Source organism: Galendromus occidentalis, unplaced genomic scaffold (genome assembly GCF_000255335.2).
Source record: "Galendromus occidentalis unplaced genomic scaffold, Mocc_1.1 scf7180000077494, whole genome shotgun sequence".
Lineage (NCBI taxonomy): Eukaryota > Metazoa > Arthropoda > Arachnida > Mesostigmata > Phytoseiidae > Galendromus > Galendromus occidentalis.
In genome coordinates, this window is record NW_003805482.1 from 283,286 (window position 1) to 302,228 (window position 18,943).

Genomic DNA, 18,943 nt, shown 5'->3' on the forward strand with positions numbered 1-18,943 from the left:
AGAGCAATGGAACGGGCGGGTGTGACATCACAATAGAAGTGGACCAGGAGGAATAAGCACCTACCTATATGGGAAAATTTCGACTCCGACCACGTAGGACTCCTTGAGCGCCCCCATCATGGGGGATCGTACTCTCTCCGGACTCCCGTCAAAGGCATGACCATTAACTACCTCGAGTCTTATTCGTCACTGACAGCGACAAATGATACTCATCATCTTGTGTCTGACTCTTCATTTGTCGTGAGGAAAACATGGCTTCGATCACTCAGGACCAATGGCACCGAAATAGGATAGATCAGGATCAGCGAGAGACCGATCTCTACTGACTATATTATGGCACTGCCGAAAAAAGCATGATCAATGAGTTTTCAGGGTACTAGTTCGTTCCTTTTATCGGCTTGCATACACTTAAGGGTCCAATGTGCGTTGAAAGTCATACGTAATCTTGGCTTCGATCCTCGATCGGATCCTCAATTCCAGGGACTCTCTCCAGTCGTTCGAAGCGAGGGCGAAAGTCCTCTTGGATAAGCTCGGCTAGAGAATTTCCCATCACGGTTCTCCTTTGTACACCGAAGAAAGACCATCTGCGTCCCAGAACCGCAAAATGCCCACATTCAAACGTCTGCTCCATTTGATGGCTCTTTGATTCCGGGATAAATGACGCGGTCAATGGGTTTCGGAAGTCGTACGGAGTGAAAAATCAAGAATCCCAACAAGACTTCATCACAAATCTCGATTGAATGTGACCCATATAATTACGCGTTCGTGGGCATCCTGCCTCCGAGACAACGGAGCGACGGGCGACCACGGGAGCGTCACCCACTCTCTCAACTGCAACGAACTGTTGTAGATTCGGGGTCGGTCATCAGTTGTTTGCCGTATCTCACGTTGATGTACTCGACGAACTCCTGCTTGAGACTCTTCAAGCAATCCCGATACCTGCGGGGAGGCGGGGTATTTTTTACGAACATTTGGGCGCATCCATGTACCACCTACTTGGCCCCATTTATGGCCGACGAGAACCGGTCAGAGGCTCATGCACTCACTTTTTCGACGAACGGAATCTAGCGATATCCAGTGAAGGAGCATGCGGCAGGTGGACAACGAAGGCATTCGGGAGTACGGTGAACGTATATCCCTGTGCTTGCAGCTCCAGAGCATGAGATACCTTGGAGGAGCGGGAATCTCTTAGATACGATAAAATTATCGGGCAGCACACGCAGCCTTGCACGACGCAGGGGTTGGGAGCGCGAATCCTTTACCTTGTTCCAACCGAAGCCGAGGAAGCGAGAATCGAACCTCACAACTTCCTTCCGAACTACAACATACGGTTCGAAATGCGGTTGCCAGTTCACATCGTAGGGGGTCGTGGCGGTTTTCCATCGCGCGAAGTCGGTGGCGGCGTGACCCGCACACCAAACGTCGTGTCGGAAAGTGAACACTCGACCGTCGTCAAGCATTTTCAGTAGTTTGGCTTTACTGGTGGGAAACTCGACGCGATATCTGCAAGAGAGGGACTTTGTGCAACTCGGGCTCTTCACAGACAACCCAACCCCCGCCCCCTCTCTATCCTGCGGAGGAGATTGCTGCTAATGATGAAAGTTTGTGATGATCGCTTTCCAAGGGTCGAGTCGTCGATAACGGTCATGATGATAATGACCGCAGTAAATCACAAGGACGGGCAGATGGACGGCGCCTGTCGATTTCAAGCTCGCTCGACATTTGTCTTACCTGTGCGTTTCGAAGGCAGGTACCACCAGAGCTCTGTACAAGCCCATATTCGGAGCGTCCATCCTCAGAAAACGGATGTAGTTCTTCAGAGCTTCGAATAACCCGAACATCGGGAGGAAATCGATGTCAGACAAAAATACGTATGGCGTGTCGGCTTGGTCCAACGCTACGTTCCTGAGATGGTTCACTGGGTACAGCGGCCCGTCTCGATAAACGATGTGATACCTGGCGATCGAAATGAAGCTCCATTGAAGGATGGGCACCCAGTCGAAGGATTTATAAGGAATTAAAATCGATTCTCGGCGGAACGGAATCGACCTCTGATTTCGGGTGCCGAGGAGGTGAAAGAAGTATCGCCCTACCCTATATTGCGTCGTTTGGAGAGGACCTCCGAGTTGAGTGTGAATGACAGAAATTGCTGAACTTCGGAGTCCGACAGGTACAGCGCCAACGAGATTGGACCCGACCAGTGTTTACAGAGCGCCTCCACCATTTGGAGGCGGTCCATCGAGAGTTGCGTCACCAGAGTCACATAGTCTGCAACAATGACTCCATAAGGGGCTCATCTCCGAAGATCCACTGAGACACGTTTGCCCCTAACTCCGACGGGAGCTTCCGATCAAAGTGCAAGCCTACCGTCGACCAACTCACCGGGAGAGGATGGGTACTCGTATTCCATATAGTAGAGATGTGTTCGGTAGCGCGTTATATTCCCTCGACGAAACTCGTAACACGGATCGTCTTCATCGAGTCCTTGCAGTTGATCTTGCGACGAGGGACCGGATTCGTTGGGAGAGCTCCGGTTGCAGGAAATTAACTCGCGCCGCAGGAGATTACCGTCGTACTCCAGGAAAGTCAGATAAAGATTCCTGTCGAGGAGAAGCAATCAGACGTGAGATGCTTGATCAAAGCGAGAATGAGTTGCGCGAGGCGGCCACCGTACGACGATCGGCCACGAACCCCGCGAGAATCGGAAAATGAATGAAATGAAAATCGGGAAGGAAGCAAATCCTATGGAAAGCGAGAAGCACGCGACGGACCTGAAATACTGGACGTGTTTGTTTTTGACCCGGAGTTTCTTCGGTGAGTTCCAATGGATGACCTTGAGATCTTCGACCTCCGAGTAGCAGACTTCGGACAGTGTGTTATCTCCGAGTTGGACGTTCCATTGACAAGGCAGGGGCAGTAACAAGGCGGGATACGAGTTGATCACCTATTCGTCCGAACATATCGATCAGTAGTTTCCTCCTCGTTTACTATTCACGACGAACGGGAGGGTGCAGGTGTAGCTCGCCGAACCTACAGGAGGTCGGGGGGAGAGGGAACGACGTCAAGCAACTCACAGCGTTGAAGATGTCTTGATCGGCTAGAGACGTAAAGTACATGGAGCTGAGCTCTCTTTCGGCCACGTTCCGCCAGAGCTCGTCCCAGCCTTTGGAACGAAGTTTTCCTAAGTGTAACAAAATCACCCCGGTGTTGAATCCTCGACCGAGAGCGGGCCACGGTTTGTGGTGTTTCCATAGTTTACCTGAAAACGGATCGTTGCGGCTTATACGGAACGCACGGGCAACGCTCGCTCACCGATCATTCATTAAGCCTGAGAAGGGTCACGACCATTGAGGAGGGACGGTGAAAGGGCATGAGGAGCGATATATGGAACGGTGACGAAGAGCCGGGGGACGACAAGGTCTTCGATTACCTTAATGATCATAACGCCCATGCTCGCCCGATCTCCCGCTTTGGGAACATCGACGAGGAAGAGGCTCGCAAGGAGGGGCAGACAGACAGACAGACAGACAGACAGACAGACAGACAATGCTCACCGAGATACCAGTCGCTCTGATTTTCCACGAGAGCTATCGCATGTTCGGGACCGAACGAGTCGAAGAGTTTCCAGAGCTGCGCGATGTCGCACGCAAACGTCACGTCGGTATCGAGCACAATTGTTTTGGCCAAGGAAAGAGGTAAAGCTTTGGTGAGGACCAATTTCATGAGACCATAGACGCCCGAGTAGTGCTTATTGGGGATCCAGTTGACGTCCTTAGCAACTTTGTCAGTCAGGTAGAAAGAGTACTCGACCTGAAACTCAATCGTGTTATTGGAACTGCGACCCTCGGATCGGCCGGTGCCCACGCCGTTGCTTGTCCGCCCGATGCAAATTGGCCTGAGGTGGTCGAGCGAGAGACTAAGCGGGCAGAACGTCCGATTTTTTTTTTCTGGTCTTCGTTCAAGAGAGAACTCACCTGCGGAATCTCCCAGGTTTTGAAGAGGGTGCTGAGTATCGAGTGCGCTACGGAATCCGTCACGAGATGAAGATGGAGAGGATTTTTCCGGTAGAACAGGACGCTTTTGATTAGAGTGACTAAAGATCTCGTAGAGTTGTATCCGGCACACACGATCGACACGTGGATGACCTGACATTTCAGGGCGCGTGCCAATGATGACTGCAACATGAAGGGGTCGAGTCCGTACATATCTACATGAGGCCCACTAGTGAGCAGGGAAACGGGGTTGGGGGGCATTTCTAATTAGATTAATCTCTCCGGGTATCGACCCGTCATCCTGCGGACTCATAGGGTTCTATTCAATCATTGAGAGGAGCCGACGCAGATCCCACCACGAACTATAAGTCAGCCGTGTGTGGACCAGTCAAGCTAAAAACTAGACTGTCTCTGACCGCCGGACGACATCCGCCCGCTCAAATGCCCGCCTGTACGGAGTCCCGGCAAGCTCACGTCGAAGGCTAATTTGATTTCGCGTCAGTGATAAGTCTCGTTTCTGAGCTCTAACTGAGCGATCGGAGTCCTGCTCGCATCGGACTGACTAGGACAGGCACGCGGATGGAATTAGGTATTCAGAATAGGCATCTAGGAGCGAACCGTTTTGCGACGAACTCGGCGCGCGGCTCCGAGTCGAAACGAATCCGAGTCGTTCCAAGGCGGATCGAAACTCGCCGCGAGGCAAGGCCCTGGAGTTCCTTACAAGGAAAACAGACGGAACATTCCCTCGCCACTAATTGTTCGAGACACCATGCAGGAATGCTATAGGATCCTGCTCAGGAATCTGATGGTCTGGGAAGTAGCGGGACAAACGCTCCCCGTCGAAGTTCATTGCACTCGCGGTCCGCTCTCAAGAGGCCCGGAGCTGAAGTGAGAGCTTTCCTCCGAGACGGAGGGGGATGGGGGAGAGAAATCCCTTCGATACGAAACGCTCCTTGATACTCGAGCAGAGCGTTTTACCGAATGGTCGCATTAGCGGACCGCAATGCCGAGCGAGAGCAAAGGTGGAGCGCCCGGAGACTTCCTTACTTATTCAAGGTCCTTAATTCAGAGCTCACGCTCGCCATGAGGCTCCCCTGATTCAATTTTGACTTCCTGGAGGCAATCGGTAAGCTGCAGGGGGATTCCGTTCGCTCGATCCCGTGAAAGCGCTCCGGTATACTGGGCGATATTCATAATCAAGAATCATAATCACGGGACAGCATCGTCGCCCTTGGAAGGTCGACGCGAAGTCAAGGGACGTCCTCGGGGTTCGGGATCTGCCGGGTCTGGATGGGATTCAGAGGCGACGCTCTCACGGGAGCGTCTCAGCGTGAGAAAAATTCCCCTACGTCATCAGCTCCCAGCCGCGAACATCGAGACGAGCCAATACGGTCCATTGATCTGTATTGATTGCTTTCATTGATCTCCCCGCATCATCCGGATGAGCATAGAGCGGGAGAATCGAAGTTATCTCACCTATTTTCATCAGGGGGGATACCCATCCAAGTCTCGATCATCTGAGCTCGACTCCGAGAGGAGTCCACGCGTCGAACTACTCGGTCCCACCAACTAGACTTGTTCCCCTCGTTCTCGCAGAGGTCGCTCGAATTCGAGATTGGTGGGCGAAGCCGCTCGTGATGAGCATATTCAGGGACGTCCCAGAGTCGCTTGTTCCGAAATGACGTTCCGTTTGATCGAGCCTGTTCCCTGTAGCTCCCAGGAGCAGTGATCAAAGCCTCGAGCGGGCGTTGGATTATTTTCCCGGACGAATAAAAAATGTTCAGCGACAGGCAGACAACCTCGTTCGCCAGTCAAGAAACTTCAGAACACTTCCATTCGTCGAGTGACAGGGGACCAATCCTGGTCTACAGAGTAATTCCGGAGGAATGTCAAGGAGGCTGAAGTCGTGAAGTGCACAAAGAAAGTCTCCGTCTCCGCTCCTCGTTTGGCATGGCACGGGAGCCCGGTGGTTCTTTTCGCCGTCAGCCCGCTCTATTTTGTTCAACTGCGCCGACCGGCTGACTGCTCGCGCACCCACCGACCCTGTAATGGTCAGCACCTGCCTCCTTTCTCCGGGTCCCCCTTATCGTCGTCGTCGTCGTCGTCGTCGCCGTCGCCTGCGTCATAGTCGACGTCCAGAGGAAGAGACTCCGTGGGGTTTGCGCTTTTCCCTTCAGAAATCCTAACAAAGGCCTACACGTAATGTTCGTCTTTCATCTCGTCCGCCTGTCTATTTCTTCTCAGCACTAGATGACGCTAACGATTAGACGATAGACGAAAAATATTAGGAAGGTCCACCTGCAGCTTGATTCGTACGTCTGACCATGGGGAGGTTGGACCTTCCGTTTGTTCGTCTGTCGATTTCGATTGAAAAGGTCCAATTTCGCCGAGTCGGACAACGTCGTCGCGGCAACGTCTTTCATACAACTCGTCAAAGGAACAATCTCAGGGAACTGTCTCATGGCTTCTAGTGAACATCTCCCGATTTCTGCTCCAGTCATCGATCGAGACCGGTCGGGAAAAATCGGGAATTCCTCCCTCGGGCTGATTGTGTCGCACCTGTTTCGCATACGACGTGTTGGTTGTACCGTATCTCCCGGGTCTTCCTTCAGCTCACTACTCAGCTCATGATAGCGTCAGAATCTCTCTCCGTTCCGACTGGAACCAATGCGTGGTGCTTGAGCGCAATCTACGCAACCTGCCTCCCACGAACGGGTGACCTGTCTCTTGCGAACGACTGACAAATCGACGACCGACCCAGCGGCCAGTCGGCCGATAGTTCCTTCGCGAAGCAGATCACGTCGCCTCGAGCGACCTTAGATCTCGTTCCACATTTTTCCCCGTTGTTCGGGTCCTGGCGTCATCATGGTCAAAGTCGCGCAGAGGCAGCTGCGTTTTACAAGTGATTCGGGATCGGCACCTCCCTTAGATATTCATCCGAATCCTTCGTGTCCTCGAAGGGTGCATCCGCCCCATTTTCCGGCAGATTATTATGCAATCTCTAATGAGAAGTCGCGCCCTTGACGTGGCTGAGTTTCATTAATTTATCTTTCGTCCTCCTCATCTTATCTCAATACTGTATCCCTTTTCCTTCCGGGTGAGATAAGCGGCTTTGCCGGCGCTTCAAAATGGATTTCTCTGACGGGTTTAGCGACGGCACCGCTGTAATCTCAGCGGACGTGCTCCATCGCCGGCCGCCGTGCCGCCTTATGTCAAGATGCTCATCATGGAATTGAAGCTTGAGGCTACAAGCTGTTTGCTAATGAAGGATTCCATCGCAAACTTCTTGGGTCTGGGGCGTTCAAGGCGCGATGCCCGCGACCGGAGTCGCTGAGTGATTGAGAATCGGGGAAAACGCGTCGCCCCACTGAATTTACGTCACCGAGCGTCCCACGCCACTATCGATGATCTCTGGGGTCGATCCGGACAGCGAGAGGGATCATCCTTCCGACTAACCTGTGCGCTATCGTTGGTCCGCTGCAGATTGAGCAGTTGACCGTAACATTCTTGAAGTTCTCGTTTCAGAAGCTGGTTCTTCGTTTCCGTCTGCCTCAACTTCTCCTGTTCCTGTTGGGCCCCGACCGTCCGCCGTGATACGGCCAGTCGATCCACGCTGAACGATTTCCATAGTGACAATAGTGATACGAACAAAACGACGGCCAGGCCCAGGCGCCGGGGCAGACTTCTCATTCACGGGCGACTCGGGCCAGCGGCCCTTCACGTCAGCATGCTCACGAGTCAGTCGCACACTTTCTGACATCGAGAGCCTCGACGCGAGGGCATGGCTCCGCCTTCCTCCTCGCCCTCCTGGAAAACTAAAAACAAAACTCGATTAGACAGCATTTCCCCAAAGCGATGTCGCCGCGAGGCGCGCTCAGGAACGGCTCACTTCAATAATTGATCAGTAGACTCAAGTCGTCGTCGTCGTCGTCGCCGCCGTCGTTGTCTACCTCTGCCTGCGAGGTCTGCAACGAAGGTCCACACCGAGGCAGCTTGGGAGACGAGGGACCGAGCCACCGGGGGACCCACCGACCGACCAGGAGACCCACCGACCGACCGGGAGACCCACCGACCGACCGGGAGACCCACCAAGCGACCAAATGAACGGGACTGCCGGCTGATTGAAGGTGGTTAACTATTCTAAGGGCAATTTCTCCTCGACGTTGCCACTCTCGAGGGTCCGGCCACCTTCAGAGCGGCGATAATAAATCAGCTTCACGGAGCACGAGCTTTAAGGAGACTCTGTCACAAGCCCCACAGTATCGGGCTTCCCTTCCTCGTTCAGGAGATTGTCTCCCACTCACTCAGCAACACTCCAATAAGGACCCGTGGTTTTTCCTCCTGGATAGCGATTCCAAACACCGATTCATTCAGTTCACAAGGGGATGTTTCGCTTCACGATAGCCACGGAATGGTAACCCTGTCGTCGACTGGAGCAACGGAAAACATTTTTCATTTGCCAAACGGGCGAAAGGCTTCAGTGCCCCGACTCTCGAATAGGCTCGGGGGCTCGCATCGGTGCACTCAATAAATAAACAGAGATTGGGGATCGGGCGCTCATCCTATCGGCGACCGTGTTTGAGTCCGAGTGATATGAATCGATTAATTTGGCTGATCTTGTTTATTTAGTCGGCTGTCTGGTGTTACTCGGAGCTGAGCGAGTATCTGAGCAAAGCAGAGCCCTCCGCTCGAGCCAGTCCGGATGTGCGCCGCGAGTCGGGTAATCCTCGAGAGTAGTAGAATGTGATTTCGATGAGCCGTATGTCTCAACGAGGAAAATCTCCCCTTGGGTTCGAGCAGATCGGAACTTGAGCGCGAAGATGATTCTTCGGTCGCTCCACAAGCCCGCAGATACGCTTGGCGGGATTTCGTGAGGACCATCGATACTGATCGATTGTTCCGTTTCGGCATTGATGCAAGATGGGAGCTCCGAGCACGGTTGGCCCTGGATTCCGTGAGACAAAAAACCTGGGTTCATGTCGTTCCGAGTCCCGGGACTCTAATGCACGACGCGGTGGACAGCCGAGCGTTCAGCTCGCCCCGGAGATCCCGGTGGGTGATTGGCTAGCTGCTCTGGCAGGCCAGCCGTAGAGAACGGAAGAGTCGTACGTGGGCGCATCGAGGTGTGTGTATGTACGCTCGCCGTCGTCTGTTTGTAGGTCCGCACTGTTTGGCTGCTTGTCAGAGCGGATGTGAGCACCCGCGGCGACAATGGTCGAACGCACATCCGTCGCTTGCTTAGAGGACTAGCCACAACCTATTTCACTCGTTCACTCGAAATCATGGAGAGGGTCGCCTGCTTCTGCTACGACACCGACGGCTGACGCAACGGATGCATCTCGGGGCGTTTGAGGGGAAGACACGGTTTTTGGCAAGCCGGCACGCACGCTCTCCTATCATTTGTCAATGTCGTTTTTCTCTCCCACGTTTCCTCTCTTTTGCCTTCCGCCTGACTACCAGGTCGTCGTCACCGACGTCTTCCTTGCTGGCGTCATCGTAGTCCCCGGCGGCGCCGCCGCCGCCACCGCCCAAACGCCATGGACGTCAACGTCGGACGTCCTCTGAGGAGACGGCCGAGGCTGTGGAAGAGCCGGGAAGAAAGCAGACGGCTATGAAAAGGGGGGAAAGTGAAATGGGAGATATGTGGATGCGAGCAATAAAAAAGATAAGATGTCTTGCACGAGATTGCGGCGAAGGAAAATTTATCGGTCGGCTGTCAAGGGACTAGACCCCCCGACTTATGTGTTGTGATTGATCTATTTCACCGCAACGGGCTCTATAGAAAGGGAATCAACGTGGCGTTTCCGATCACCACCAGATACGGCGCCTGCCCGTTCAGCCTATTTCTCTCACAGCTGCTGGCGGTGCCGACTCAGATCCTGGTGCCGAAAGCTGCGCCGCTATGCGGCGGCCGCCTTCTCCCCGCAGTCATGAAATGTAGTCGGGTTAGACTCCGGAGCTTTGCCGCTAAAATATGTGATGGGGAAGACAAGCACGGAGCAGCGGAGTCAGCATCTCACCCGATTGAGTGTTGCTCTTCTCAAAATAATCGGATAAACCGTCTTGTGGGAACATCTTATTTCCTGGTGTGGGGAACAGCGCCGTCTGTCTCTTCCGACCTTGTTGTTATTCTCCCTCGCAGCGATGCCGTTTCCCGCTTTCCTTCTCGTGGAGGTGGCGAGAAGGACGGAGCCGTGTTTCCGGGAAATGAGAGAGAAGAACGGAAAATCCCAAAACGAGACGCCGGATCGCGGTCCGTCACGGAACCCCCTCCGACACCCCTCACATCTCGACGCGGGAAGCTCTTTCTCTCCTCGTCGCTGACGGTTAATTCCTCGAGCTCCCCGAAAGTCGTACGGTACCTCATATACATAAATACTTCCCCGTAGCCCGCCCGAACCAAGACGTTTCGGGTATTCGAGACGACGTCGGCGCTCGGATTCGGTTCTCCACGGTCTTCCGCGCACGGTCGTGAACACACACGACTCCTGGTACAAGCCCGGGTCGAGCGCCGAGAACAAGAGCGGGACGCGCAGTGTGTAGTCGAGTTCTCCAAACGGAGTGGATACTGGAGCCTCAGGTATGGAACCGATGAATACGTTGATAGCGACGAGCCGGGTGGGTGCACGGACCGTCTGCGGACGAAGAGAGATCGAAGGGGAGACGATGTTGGCTTCCTCGCTCGCAGAGTGCAGAAGTTCCCCGAGGCAACGCATGGCTAACTTGGAAGAGAAGCCTGTCTCGTCATGTAGCGCGATGCATATGAAAGAGCCTAATTCAATAGGAGGCGGGAGAGACTCCTGATCCCAGTCAGTCGGAATGTACAGGAATCACAGTCTATCGAGTCCATGGACGGGAGGAGCGGCAGAAGGGGGAGGGAAGGCCTCTGTGATTCAATACGGGCTTCACTTGTCGCAGGCATGAGGCTTCATCATCGAGGCGTGATGTCGAGTGTATGATCAACATCACAAGAGAGCAAACCCCATTGATTCATTCACACCTGTGTTTCCCTCCTCGACCCGGATAATAAGAAGCGCAGGATACGCGGGAGAGCTCTCCAGCTTGGCCCTCGCTCAGTCAGCTCACTGAAAGCCCGGCGACGCCGACAAGATTCCATTCTGTCAGACCGGGATTTTCGGACCCTTTGCGGAAATAATCACGAGCTAGTTACGCACCGGTCTCGTGAAGAGGCGGACGACATCAGCGACAAGGTTGGTGACGATCACAGTTCCGGCGACAAGTGAAACGATGCACGGAGCGAACGCAGCAGAGGTAACAACGCCGGAGCCTTTGATCCAAGTCGTTGCTGTCTTTTCTGTTTTTGTCGCGACTGACTGAGAACGAGCATCCGGTACGGGGACAGAGTTGACGCTACAGGAGGAGGCCCGAAAACACGAGAACTGAGTGCAACGACCGCCGGTACGGCATTCACGCTCACAGTTCCACTTTCGTCTCATTCCTCGCCGTCTTTCAAAGTGCCTCGAGAGCGTTGGTCGACAATCTCGGCATCCAAACCACGGGATAGGGGGATGTTCTCTAGAGTCTCTAGAGAGCTCGAAACCTCCCTCGAATCAGTTCTCCGAATCATTCACGTGCATCTCATGAGTCATACCACCCCTCGGATGCGATCGGTAGAGTTGGAATTCGAGCTTCTGGAATCAACGCACTTCGGATAGTCAATCAATGCATCGGATCATCTGAATTCCAGTCGGAATCAGCTCCACTTCCCGGGGATTTCACAGAGATCCGGCGGAAGAGTCTCTCGAAGCCTCGGAACAAGGACGGAAGCTCGAATGAATGTGAATGTACGCACGATATCATCTTTCAGTCAAAAAATTTTGGCTCCTGCGCCGAGCGAAAACTTCGAACGCGTGAGTGGCCGCGGAGCATCCGCTCGTGAAAAAATGAAGTCATCTTCATGGGAAATCGTGAGGGTCCCGGGTTCAGGGAGAGCCACTCCCTCCAAAGGATCCATAAGCGGCGGATTTCCGAATCACGCTCGTTCTCGGCAAGGAGAAATCCGCCTCAGTGGACCGATATCTGCCGGTGAAGCGATCGAGCAAGGAATCTTCAACGAAGAACAATGCCAGAGGATCCTGATTGTCTTTCGAGCGAAGGCAAGGAACGCTCAGTCCATTCCTCGCCTACCCGAAACTGGATCACTATCGGAGCATTCAATACCCACTGGGCGGAGATCCGTTCCGAGTACGAAGTGCATTACCGTGCAAATGCACTACGTGCAACAGCGGACGGCCGGCCGTGCGAACGGCGCGCATCCGTGCTTCCATCTGGATGCTTCATGCCGGTGGTTGGTGGCTTGAATGGCTGAGAACGATTCGATGCACAGCCGCCTTCGAAGATATTGTACTCCCTCCGCCATCCCTCCTCTCGGAGCCATCTAGTCGTAGCTGGGTCTGCACGTCCTCCCGCGTACCTGACGCACGCCAGATCCACCGTCCGACACGATTCACGGCCGCTGGCCGAACGCCGCCGGCCCCCAGCAATCGAATATGTGATACCGAGTACGAAAAAGTCGTCATCGGCATCTGGTTGAGGTTCGGTGTCGAGTGAATTGGTTCTCCTCGCCGGCGGACCCTCCGAGATGCACCCGGGAAGAGAGAATTCACGGAAAGAGACGGCGTGGAGAGTTTGTCGGGAGTGAGCTTAGACTCACTCAGTCAGCAGCATTGGTACGTGTATGCAGATGAGTTGCTATCGGTGCCGATTTGAAAGCTCTCGAGTAACATCGCGAGAGATTGTTATTTGGAACGCCTCTCTTCTAGCCGAGCCTGCTCTTGGGTCTGTTACCAGCGGTGCGGAGACGTTCGATGCGAGGCTATGTTGAGCCACGTGGAACAGTACCGAAACGCCCAAAACAAACAAGCTCTGAACCTTTTCTGTTTTTCCCCTTCTTCCCTAGTCTAAAGAGCAGCCTGCGGGGAAACTCGATCCTCCGAAGGTGTCATGAGACTGTTCTTCTCCGCACCCCGAGTTCTCATGCCGCATTCAGACTTGGGAGCTAGTTTCGGAATCGATCCGATTTCTGCAAAGGTTCTTTGCATCTCCGCCCGTCCTGTTATCGTGGCTCGACTTATGAATCTGCTAGAGCCTTGATCTATTTTGGCGCCTAGCGCATGGATTCTGACTGGCAGTCCTACGGAATGGGGGACGATACGAGTTTTTCTAAACGGGGTAGAATATTGACGTCGGGCGTATATAATAGCGTATGTGGCGTCGACGGGCAGTATCTATTCGGAAGAGTTGACTACACGCACACGGGTGGAGACCGGCACCGACACGGGCACAATACCGTGGGTCTGAAGACGATCCCAGCAAGCGTAAAGCGAGTTCATCCAGGGGGGAGGTGGGCAATGGGGAGAATGAAAAGCAAATACAGATTAGGGACAGTAATGGACCTCTGAAAAGCACAAAAGCCGCTCTGCCCTCGAATAAGAAAAAAGGGATGGAAGGCACGCAAGAACAAGCACTGGAGGCAGTGTCGAATGATGTTGCTCTGGGAGAAAACCGTGAATATCGCACATCGGCGACGATCGTACGCATTCGTTCTTACCCACACGGGAGCCCCCATGTTGGTTTTTACTGCTTGATATGCTTGACGGGATCTTGTTGGACGGGGAAAGGTCTCGTAGGACAGCGAGCGGGAAAGCCCAACAAGGTGGGGAGCATCGTCCTCCACTTGGACGTTATCGAATTCAAAGACAGGAAAGCATGCATGCAGTCCGATCCAGGTGTCGGTCGATGACCCGAAGCGGGGAGCGGCTGAGGGGGGTCCGAGCTGTCTCCTCGTCCGCTCGCGGCTGAATATTGTATTTAGCAAGCGTTACGCAAGAGCAAACCTCTGAGTCCGCGGCATAATTCAAACGATCGCCTATCCTATTCTTTTTCCACATTCAATCGGAGTCCGAATATGTGGTGGCTCGGCAAAAGTTCAGAGCTGCGCCAGAATGGGATTCCGCGATGGAATCACAGAACCGGCGGATTACGATGCGTTATGTCTACATCCGGTGTGTCCCGTCGTCTCCCCAACGAAGACTCGCAACGTGACGACGTGACATGACAAGCTTCTGCTCGAGGCTTAGGAGTGGAGAACACCCGGTTCGGTCGACCGCTGAACGAAGGAAGAAGCTGAACTCCATAAACTTCTTCAAAGTTCACAAGTGAAAACTTATGCCCTCGGGATATTTGCCTTGCGGTGTACTCTATCGCCGCGCAATCCGATCCTTGAACTACGCTCGCTCCTACATGGGGTCGGCGGCGGAGACGACGACGACGTCGCGAGAGACCGCAGTTGTTATGGAAGCAGATTCTCGGAACGGGTAGATCGAGGAGAAGGGGAAGAGATCGTCTTCTAGCTAGGATCTTGAGTAGCCCGTAAACAAAAATCCGCACCCAATTTAGACACTGCGGAGGATCTCAGGGGCGGCAGCTGATCTTCGTTGAGCGCCTCATCAGGTTACAGTTTTCTATAAATAAATAGCCGAACTCGATCCCACAAGAGAAGAATATCGGTGTGATATTCTCCTACGGACACGAATCAATACTCGATTCAATCACGAAGATGTCAAGAAGCTTTTCGATGTGTAGGCTCCTCGTGCGAAAACTCCGTTCGGACAGAAAAGACCCGAACGCGATCGGCAAACTTCCGCGATGTAATGAGTTTTCTCTGTAAGTTTGGGAACTCCGATCCTTAGTGTCACAATTCGAAGAACTGTGAACTCATGTTCGCGTCTGTCCCGCATTCCACATTTTCGCTCTGCTCCGCCGCGGCAGTTCCTACAGTGTCGAACGTTGAAGAGAATGAACGATGCGGTGAATCATCGCGATTCGTCTCCGCTCGATAAAGACTGTTCCAAAGAGCGACTTTTGATGCTGGCTCCCCACGTCTCGTCGCGTGCTCTCGCAAGTGTCCAGAAGCTGTCCAGTTGCCTGAACATCGGCTCCCTGCGCCGTCAGTGGAGTCCGCAAAAGTTGAGACAAAGTAAACTCACCCTAGAGGCGGGAGTTCCGCGCGAACTTCGCAGACTGTGGCAAGCCGGAACTTTTCGCAGACAACTCAGCGAATCACTGTGCCGATGTAAATAAATGGAACAAGCCGAAGATTCCAGTCCGTGTACAACTCAAGCGCCTGCATGCTATTAGATGGAACAGAGCAGCGTGAATTTCACGCGGGTCTCTGCGCTGTCCTTCGCCACTCCGAAATCCAGACGAGAGCTGCACCACCAGCCTCTATGAACTCATGATCATAACAAAAGCAGTAGCGGCAGCCTTGGTGCGCCTGTCTGCTCTTTCGAAGAGTTCTGCTTTCACTGGCACACTGAGCTCCTCCTCTCGATCGTCGTCGTCGTCTATGTATATGACTCGCTCCATGCCTCACGGCCTTAGCTGGCGTTAGCGGTTGTGGAGATGGTCGTGGCTCTGCTGAGTTCCCTCGTAGCCGACAGAGGGCGGGCTCTGCCGTAGCGACTACCGCCACCGTCTACCCCCTCCGTCCACGACTTGACCGAACTACCGAGAAGCCCACCAGCCGTGGGCTGTACGGGGAATCCGTCGGCGATGACCGAATATAATCCTTCTCCTTTGTATCCTGCGGAGAAGATCACTCGCTCGGCTTAAGTGCAGAGTTTCCATTCGGGCGAAAATCCACTACCCAACTACCTACCCAGGTATCGTTATCGCAGTACGAGGGCGAGAAAATCGGAAATATCGAACAAACATCTCCTCTAATCGACTCCAACGTTCCGGAGGTCGTGGAGATACGATGTCGCTTTTTCCTCCGACTTGTTCCTTGCTCTCGGGAGGGGGAGTGGATCTTCGTAGCAGCAATGACACCGGGTCGCTCCTCGACATGGGAGATCCCTTCCCATTAGAATATCTTCCCGGGAAGGAAAGCGGCTCTCTTTACTTACAGGTCTTCGAGACGTTCGATGTTCCGTCTGCACTCAGAGCTCTCAGAAAATTCCCCTTGGAATTCCACACATGGTGGATCGACAGATCGACGACGAGTGCTTGTGACAGTCGCACGACCAGTCGCACGACCAGTCGCACCAGAGCAGTCTCACTCAGTTCTCATTCATAGGCATAGGATCACTCATCCTCAACATCCACACCATCCTCAGCTCATAATGTTCGCTAGCCCGTTTGATTTTTAAGCCAAGGTTAAACCAAATAATCCCGTCGCCTAACCACCCAGCGAATTGAGGATACATATATTCTCTGACATCACAAAGGATACATCATTCGTGAATCATGAAGTCCAAAGCCATCAGGTTCCAATGAACTTTTCTTGCGTGAACAAGGGGAAACCTTGCTTTTCAATGTCAAAGATATGGTTTCTTGGTCCATGACGAGTTTCCCGTCGTACGAGACAGGTTGAAAGTACAGACTCGTCTGCGCGATGGTCTTAATGTTCACGCTGAAATCGGCCTGACTGAGAGGTGTCAGTGTATTGATTCCTGACTTGGTGCTGGTGCCGAACAGTGCGTGGATGAACTCTGGGTACCGAATTCGAATGTGTTCTATCACGCGCAGCGTTCCGTTCCCCCTCTATGCCGATGTCGACAATGGCATCCCCTGGTCTGTTCCTGATCCCGGGGACATCGTCACTTCGGAGCTTTATTCGATGTTGCATCATGCCTGAACTGTTTTGCTTGACTGCCTCCTTGGGAAGAGCTGGGGCCGAAGGACTAAGCCGTTTCTTGAAAGCCCACATCGACGGGAATTTCAGCCAGCGCTGCAGCGAAACGATGCTGGATCCGTCACGTTGGGCTTTCTCGCGTCCCTGTTCGATGTTCGGGAGCAACTGAGCAAGGCAGCTCTCTCGGGTTCGAACCTGTGTCGTAGATGCAGTTAACTAAGTAGAATCGATGACCGTATGCATGCGTGCCTCAGAGCAGCAGGACTCGTTTATTCTCTCCGTTGCGAGATTGTACACACAGTATCCCAAAGTCGACGCAAGTCAAGTCAGTCTTCCCACCGTCGGAAAAGAGCCCAGATCGATTCATTCAGTCAGAGGTTTCTCGCGACCCTGCCGTTTACGCCCGTTCCGAGAGCTATTCCGGTCCACCTGAAGGATGCCTCCTTGCAATAAAGCAGGCGCGTTTTGGAGGAACTGCGTTCGCACTCCGTTAAGTAATGAGCCACAGTGATTATTCAGTAGCGCATCAAGGAAGCATGGGAGGACAATCTGGCTTTAATCCACCTTTTTTCCTCTACCTCGACGGGGGATTCGGCGCACTTTATAGCGGTGTTCTCGTTCAGGAAACGATCGAACCAATTGCTTCTTTATTATCTCTATCCTCGAATCCGCTCATCTGCGAACGCGAGCTTCATGTGAGCTTCGTCCCTCGCGAATCCACGCTGTCAATGACCCCCGGAAATTTTCCGAGAACTCCAAGTCAATCATAACAAAGAATCATCATCACGGATTCGAAAAAGAATCCATCCCCAATGCTGAGGTCCAAGCGTGGCACCTGAATTCCGAGAAATCATGCATCAGAATTCGGACGGCAAAGGAAAATGTACAAACAAGGGATCTGAGGCTGCCCAAATTGTTGACTGAAGTTACGGCGAAAGCTCGGTCAAGCCGCGCACTTCTCCTGTGGCTAGAATCCCAGAGCGTGTCTCCTACTCGGGAGGAATCTCATCAGAAACAGAGCCAGATGGTGTCGGGGTTCAAAGATCGATACTTGTCGCGACTGCAACCCGCGAAAATGTGCGAAAGTCAATCCTTTTCAGGACTCGAATAGTATGACCGTGGAGATGACGCAACGCGGTAGCGTACCCCGACGCAATCTCATTGATCAATGTCAAAGACTGTGGACTGTCTGAGATATTCATGGGACTGAAATATTGAGATACTCCTCTCTGACGCCGTCGAAGCGACGGCTCCAGGAACCGATCTTCCCCCACATATCTAGAAACTCTAATAATCTGGAGTCCGTGAGGGATATCCTAGGATATGATCCGGAGATCCTCCGCGGTAATATTTTTTCCGGTCGTTCCGGGGAGGCATCGCCCCGTCGGATTCCAGCTCGGCCAGGCGGCACGTATTCTCGGCACCTGATTCTTTGAATAACGATCGGGATATGAGCAAGTGATCAAGTTCGCGACAAGCTGACCTGAGACGTGGTCGAAGCGAAAGTGTTCATAAGTGCCACGGTGAAGCCTTGCGAAGATGGATGGAGCCATACAATTCCACGTCCAATAGAATTAAATGCTCGCCCACCGACTACCAGCCGATCTGTGCTCAACCTACGGCTTCTTGTGTTTGTTGTACCGGCAGTATTGAGCAAACCTCAGGGCTGAATGTCCTCTGTCCCCTCGAGGCTCGACTTTAGGGTAATTGAGGCAAAGGTTGCTGATGATTGCGGCTGGAGTTCACAAGAGCTCCTGCTGTAGGTGACGTGAGCGAAATCGCCATCGTAACAATTCACGGCTAGATCCTAATACCTGATGTAGCTTCGGGCACCGGGTCCACAGGAGTCTGTTCTCTAGCATGGAATGATAGCGGAATCCCACCCCGAGATCTTCGGAATGACACAGCGATCCCGCCTCGTATTTCCGAGCGGGATGCGATCGCAGTCCTCTTCGCGCGTTCCAGAACAAGATATTCCGTGAATTTTGTGGGATCCGCAAAGATCGAACGATTCAAGTTTGCAACGATCCCGCAGGAACAGTGTATCTCCCGAGAAGGAAATCGTTACAGTCTCGTTAATCAAATTCACCAAAATTAAAGTCACCAATTCATGACCCCCACGGAGCCCGGATAATATACCGCCTTAATACCGGTCGGATAGCGTCTTGCCGGAGGCTTCAGAAGTTGAGCCGAGCTCACCGCGCCATTTCTCGACCGGTCGTGTTTTCACATGGATGTGACTTTTCCTGGTCAGCTGATGTCTATCATCGGGGACTCTGAGCGCACATCTGAACCT

The 18,943-nt window shown here is 53.2% G+C and overlaps 1 protein-coding gene across 1 annotated transcript; it reads right to left on the minus strand.

Annotated features, from left to right (window-relative positions):
* Positions 1-827: 827 nt before the first annotated feature.
* Positions 828-15,152, minus strand: LOC100909029 (LARGE xylosyl- and glucuronyltransferase 2). Its single transcript, XM_003746281.2, has 12 exons — positions 15,002-15,152; positions 7,449-7,807; positions 3,975-4,175; positions 3,555-3,810; positions 3,075-3,259; positions 2,772-2,944; positions 2,383-2,600; positions 2,094-2,268; positions 1,732-1,956; positions 1,263-1,503; positions 1,047-1,168; positions 828-939 (listed from the first exon to the last, which is right to left on the minus strand). The coding sequence occupies exons 2-12, from the start codon at positions 7,680-7,682 to the stop codon at positions 828-830; spliced, it is 2,142 nt and encodes a 713-aa protein (XP_003746329.1). The 5' UTR covers positions 7,683-7,807; positions 15,002-15,152.
* Positions 15,153-18,943: the final 3,791 nt, after the last annotated feature.

Excerpts from the sequence above, each read along its gene's own strand:
- LOC100909029 (XM_003746281.2), bottom strand. The coding sequence starts at position 7,682 with ATGAGAAGTCTGCCCCGGCGCCTGGGCCTGGCCGTCGTTTTGTTCGTA. Across the intron at positions 2,269-2,382 it reads CGAGTACCCATCCTCTCCCG|ACTATGTGACTCTGGTGACG; the intron begins GTGAGTTGGTCG and ends TCATTGTTGCAG. Across the intron at positions 1,504-1,731 it reads CCTGCCTTCGAAACGCACAG|ATATCGCGTCGAGTTTCCCA; the intron begins GTAAGACAAATG and ends CCTCTCTTGCAG.